The sequence below is a fragment of the Cyprinodon variegatus genome, unplaced genomic scaffold (assembly GCF_000732505.1).
Source record: "Cyprinodon variegatus isolate N-32 unplaced genomic scaffold, C_variegatus-1.0 Scaffold18, whole genome shotgun sequence".
Lineage (NCBI taxonomy): Eukaryota > Metazoa > Chordata > Actinopteri > Cyprinodontiformes > Cyprinodontidae > Cyprinodon > Cyprinodon variegatus.
Window position 1 is genome coordinate 38,836 of NW_015150471.1, and position 5,500 is coordinate 44,335.

Sequence of the window (5,500 nt, forward strand, 5' to 3'; positions counted from 1 at the left end):
CGGAGTGAGTTTCGTTTGCCCCATTCCTTGGACAAATCGGCTGAGAGGACGCTCTTATAACGACCACCTCCTAAAATCCATCCTCTTCAACTCGTGAGCATATCAAGCCCTCTGCTGTAGCACCGAACTGACTGAACTTTCCTGAGGGGCGGACCGGTGGAAGAGAACCCTCTGCGCGGCAGAAACCAAGCCGCGGTTGCCTTGGAAATGCCAGCCTTCCACGGACGAGGAAGCATCTCACAGTAAAATCAATTTCCTTTCCTTTTTGATGAATTCGAAGTGCTGCTCAGGCGAGAGTCAGGCAGATTCAGGGTTTTGAATTAATGCTGATGTTTTTTTTTTTTATCTGTGCTGATTAAGAGTTTCTTCATTTGGTTGAAATAAGTATGTGCTTCTTTATTCTCTTTCTTGGCTGTCCTGTCCTCTTTGTTGTTTCTGCTTTGAGATAGTCATAAAGTTATCACATTCAGCCACGTGGGGTCCCCGTGGTTGCCGCCATCTTGATTATAGGTTGTCCCTCCCCCATTTCTCTTTGTTCCCCTCACTGCGTGGAGAACAGAGGGGGGTGGTCCCTCATTTAGCTACACCCATTCACACACATCGCTACATTATCAGGCAAAAAGGGGTTTTGCTAAAAAAAAATCTCTCTATATATAAGTCCTTTTTTTGTTAAACAGACACTGGAAAATGTGCTAAACAGTTAAATCATATTGTTAGACACCAGCTTTTCGATGCATTGAACAAAAAACAACTATGATAAAGAGCAAACTGTTTAAGATTTAGATGTGCTTCACTCAAGACTTGTCCATTTTATCAAATAAAACACAAACAGAAATTATTTTCAAAAAAGTTATTCAAAGCATGTCCACCTTTTCCGTGCTGGATGCTCTTCTTCACAATCTCCTTCAGGCTGGCCGAGGAGATGGCCTGTAGGGCCGACAGAAGGATGAGCACCAACAGCTTCATCTGGAGAACAAACACAAACTGAAGCTTAACGTTTCGGTTACTCATTAAACAGGCTCTAACCTTCAACATGGAGGAAAATAAAAGCGTATTAAGTTTGCTCTCTGAGTTTGCTCTGTCTTGAAATTATTCATGACCCGTTCCTATTTCAACGTAAGAAAAGTAAAATGAATCTGCATCAGACGGCACAAACCTAAATATTTATCAGATACATTTGTGCTTCAAAGATTACGCATTCTCCCATTAAAGCTAATTATAAATTCACACTAGTAATTTAAATAATAAAATGCTGAAAAAGTAATCGTAGATAAAAATGTATTAAATGATAATTTAGTCAAATAAAATATTGATTCTAGAATTTTTATTTCTAAAAAACAATAAGAAAAAAACAAAATGTTCCATGCAAATTAAAATGCCTTGCTCATGAACAGTGAACGATCATGTCAAGCATGGGAGGATCTTTGGCTTAATGAAAGGGTGAAGGTGAAGATGACAGTGTAGACTTTCTGGTAAATCCCGTTCTAATGTAAAATATGACAGATTACTGGATTAAAGAAATTTCTACTATACTACATGATCATTATTTGCCAAAGTTATGAGAAGGAAACCAAATATTTTAGCCACCTGATATAATCCGTTTCCCCATAAAATGGGAAACAATAAACAAATCCTGTGAATATTGAAACTATTTTTTTTCCTATATTATATTTCAAACATTTATTATTTTATATTTTGAAATCCAAAAGAGTTAAAATAAATTTGACTGGTGGTTTGATGTTTTTTATGAAATGTATTTTCAATTCAAAATGTCTGGAGAAGAATTGCTCCAGATATTTGGTTTGAACTTTGTTTGAAATATTTGTAAATTGTTAGATAAACATTTAGAGAATGTATTTCATAAAGACCATCAAAGAGAGAACGGATTATATCAGGTGGCTAAAATATTTGGTTTCCTCTCATAACTTTGGCAAAGAATGATCAAATGTCACCAAATCCACAGAGTTTGTTGTTGATGAAGAGAGGAACAAACCCAGTTAAAGACCTGCAGGTAAATTAATGTATTCCCATGTTATGGAGGGGGAACTGATTATTTCAGGGCTGAAATATCCATTCTCTCCTCCCCTCCTCTTCATATCATATCTTTGGGAAATAAACAGCAACTGTTTCCAGATTGTTTAAAATTGTTATGTGTGATAGCATGTAGTATAGTAGAAATTTCTTTAATCCAGTAATCTGTCATATTTTACATTAGAACGGGATTCGCCAGAAAGTCTACACTGTCATCTTTGTAGTCAATATTAATTCTTGTGCCCTCAGCCAGTTTCCATCCTCTTATATCAGCAATGGAAAAATGAATACACACTACGTGTTGGAAATCTGTGTTTGGAGATTGACTTTTATTTCTGTCAGGCCTAAGTGAGACCGTTTTTCTTGGTGTTTGAAAAAAACAACGGAAAACAGCATAAAAGGGAAATCGTTTATTTATTTTACAATTTTGTAAACAACAGCTACTGATTAAAGTGGATGTTACAACCGTGACACGATTATAGGAGATGTTTTTTAGCGAGAAATTGATGAGAAGCGCCGTGAAAGTTGTCAGATCTGCCACGTCCGCCTCTCTGGCTCAATGCGCGCTCCCGACACAATGGAAACACAATTTCATACAACACTGGGACAAAGAATGTCTGGAGTCAGTCAGAGCTTCACATCCCTGGGACATCAGGCTGTTTACCAACAGCTACAGCTGGCAACTTCTTCTTCTGCACGGGAATGCTACAGGCTGCTTTCCTGCGCATGCTGCCACCATCCGATGAATTCCAGTACTGCACGTTTTACTCAGATCAGCTCAGAAGCGAGATCCAGGACGCTTGGGGAAACATCCGGGGCTGTAGCCCAAGTAGCCGCACCCTAGATCCGCCACTGGTGTCAAGAAACACTTATATGAACAATTACAAATCAATTGAAAACAATTACATTTATTAATGTCCATTCTTCCATGGCTCATAAATCTCGATTCACCAAGAGAATCAATCTCACTTAAGCCTGACAGAAATAAAAGTCAGTCTCCAAACACAGATTTCCAACATGTAGTGTGTATTAATAATTTTTCATTGCTGATATAAGAGGATGGAAACTGGCTAATAGCAGGGCACAATAATTAATATTTCATTACAAAAATGACAGTGTAGACTTTCTGGTAAATCCCGTTCTAATGTAAAATATAACAGCTTACTGGATCAAAGAAAATTCTACTATAGGCTACTACATGCTATCACTCATAACAATTTTAGAGAATCTGGAAACAGTTGCTGTTTATTTCCCAAAGATATGATATGAAGAGGAGGGGAGGAGAGAATGGATATTTCAGCCCTGAAATAATCAGTTCCCCCTCCATAACATGGGAATACATTCATTTACCTGCAGGTCTTTAACTGGGTTTGTTCCTCTCTTCATCAACAACAAACTCTGTGGATTTAGTGACATTTGATCATTATTTGCCAAAGTTATGAGAGTGAAACCAAATATTTTAGCCACCTGATATTTGGGCTGTAGCCCAGGTAGCCGCACCCTAGAAAATAAATATGACTGTTGGTTTGATGATCTTTATCAAATGTATTTTCAATTCAAAATGTCTGGAGAAGAATTGCTATGGAATATTTTTAAATTGTTAGATAAACATTTAAATAGAGAAGGTATTTCATAAAGATACTGTAGGGAAAGGGAAAACGGATCAGGTGGCTAAAATATTTGGTTTCCCTCTGATAACATAGTATATGTAATAGTATAGTAGAATTTTCATTAATCCAGTAATCTGTCATATTTTACATTAGAACAGGATTTACCAGAAAGTCTACACTGTCATCTTCACCCTCAGGGCTACAGTAAGCCCCTGATCTCCTAGAATCCTATATCCTTCCCTGCTTGAAAAACTAATAGTTTGCATCCAATCTTTTAAATAAATGGTTTTAGGTCGTTGTTTTTTTTAAATATATAAGAATTATCCTCCAATTTGTAGTAATCAATGTGTTGTTACTATATTTTAATTTCAGCAGATGGAAGCATAAAGTGCTCCAAAATCTCCTGATAGCTAGCTGCATTGACCCTACACTTGATAAAAACACAGTGGACCATCACCAAGCAGCTGACATGCCACCCCAGACCATCACTGACTGTGGGTACTTGACACTGGACTTCTGGCATTTCCTTCTCCCCAGTCTTCCTCCAGACTCTGGCACCTTGATTTCAAAATGAAATGCAAAATTTGCTTTCATCCGAAAAAAGTACTTTGGACCACTGAGCAACAGTCCTGTGCTGCTTTCTGTAGCCCAGGTCAGGCGAATGCAGCACCTGTAGCCCATTTCCTGCACACGCCTGTGCACGGTGGCTCTGGATGTTTCTACTCCAGACTCAGTCCACTTCCTCCACAGGTCCTCCAAAGTCTGGAATAAAAGACCTGTAATATTTCAGTTAGTGTGCAATGAATCTAAAATATATGAATGTTGAAGTTTTATCATTACATTATGGAAAATAATGAACTTTATCATGATATGCTAATATTTTGAGAAGGACCTGTACGTTAGCGGGACCGAGCGGAGCGCTGACAGAGTATGTGGAATCTGGGGGTTTTACTCATAGCTCAATTTTGCAGTCATTGCGTTGGGCTCGGATACCGGTGTAGGGTTTGTTGGAGGACCTGGGCAAAAACAATGCCTGGATGTATGGAGCCATTTCGTTTACAATGCGAAGGAAAACACTGGAGGAAGGACGCCACCATAGAGTCTGCGGTTCAAAAAGGTAGGGAAGAACACAACGAACCTCAAGCGACATCTGAGGTGCCAACATGCAACCATATGGAAGAAGGTAAGGAACTGGTGGGCCTGTAGTAGTAGGAACAGGTGTGTTTGTGTGTGTGTGTGCAGGCGTGCACGCATGTGTGTATGTGTGTGTGTGTGTGTGTGTGTGCGGTCCTGTATCTGTCTGTCTCTCTGTCATAGAGAAAAGATGTTCTACTTATACACTGAATATTAATGGTTTAAATTTCTTCCTCCCAAATAGATACCTGACACAGTGACACCACAGCCAAATCAGAGGTTGGGGTAGGAAGGGAATTCTGTTTCAGAGATGTTGGGAGCACTCCCATCGTACAAACCTGATGGCAAAGAACAGAAAGCCCTGGAGAACTCAATGGCAAAGTGGATTGGGCGTTCTGGCCTGCCTGCAAGGACCATTTAGGATGAAGACTTTGTGGATATAATGAAACAAGCCGACAATATATATATATATATATATATATATATATATATAAAAAGATGAGAGAGGCCGGTAATTTTCATCATAGATATACCTCAACTATGAGAGACAAAATGATAAAAAAAAATCCAGAAAATCACATTGTCTGATTTTTAAAGAATTTATTTGCAAAATATGGTGGAAAATAAGTATTTGGTCAATAACAAAAGTTCATCTCAATACTTTGTTATATACCCTTTGTTGGCAATGACAGAGATAAAAGGAACATCACTGCTCTAGAGGAGAT

At 38.4% G+C, this 5,500-nt stretch overlaps 1 protein-coding gene across 1 annotated transcript in view; it reads right to left on the reverse strand.

Moving 5' to 3' along the window:
- Nucleotides 1–5,500, reverse strand: part of LOC107092866 (natterin-3-like) — a 19,866-nt gene that overhangs the window by 6,015 nt on the left and 8,351 nt on the right. The window contains exons 3-4 of the mRNA XM_015387556.1: nucleotides 2,871–2,883; nucleotides 870–966 (exon numbers count right to left, since the gene is read on the reverse strand). Coding sequence (XP_015243042.1) covers nucleotides 870–966; nucleotides 2,871–2,883 — 110 coding nt within the window. The remainder of the gene's footprint in view (nucleotides 1–869; nucleotides 967–2,870; nucleotides 2,884–5,500) is intronic.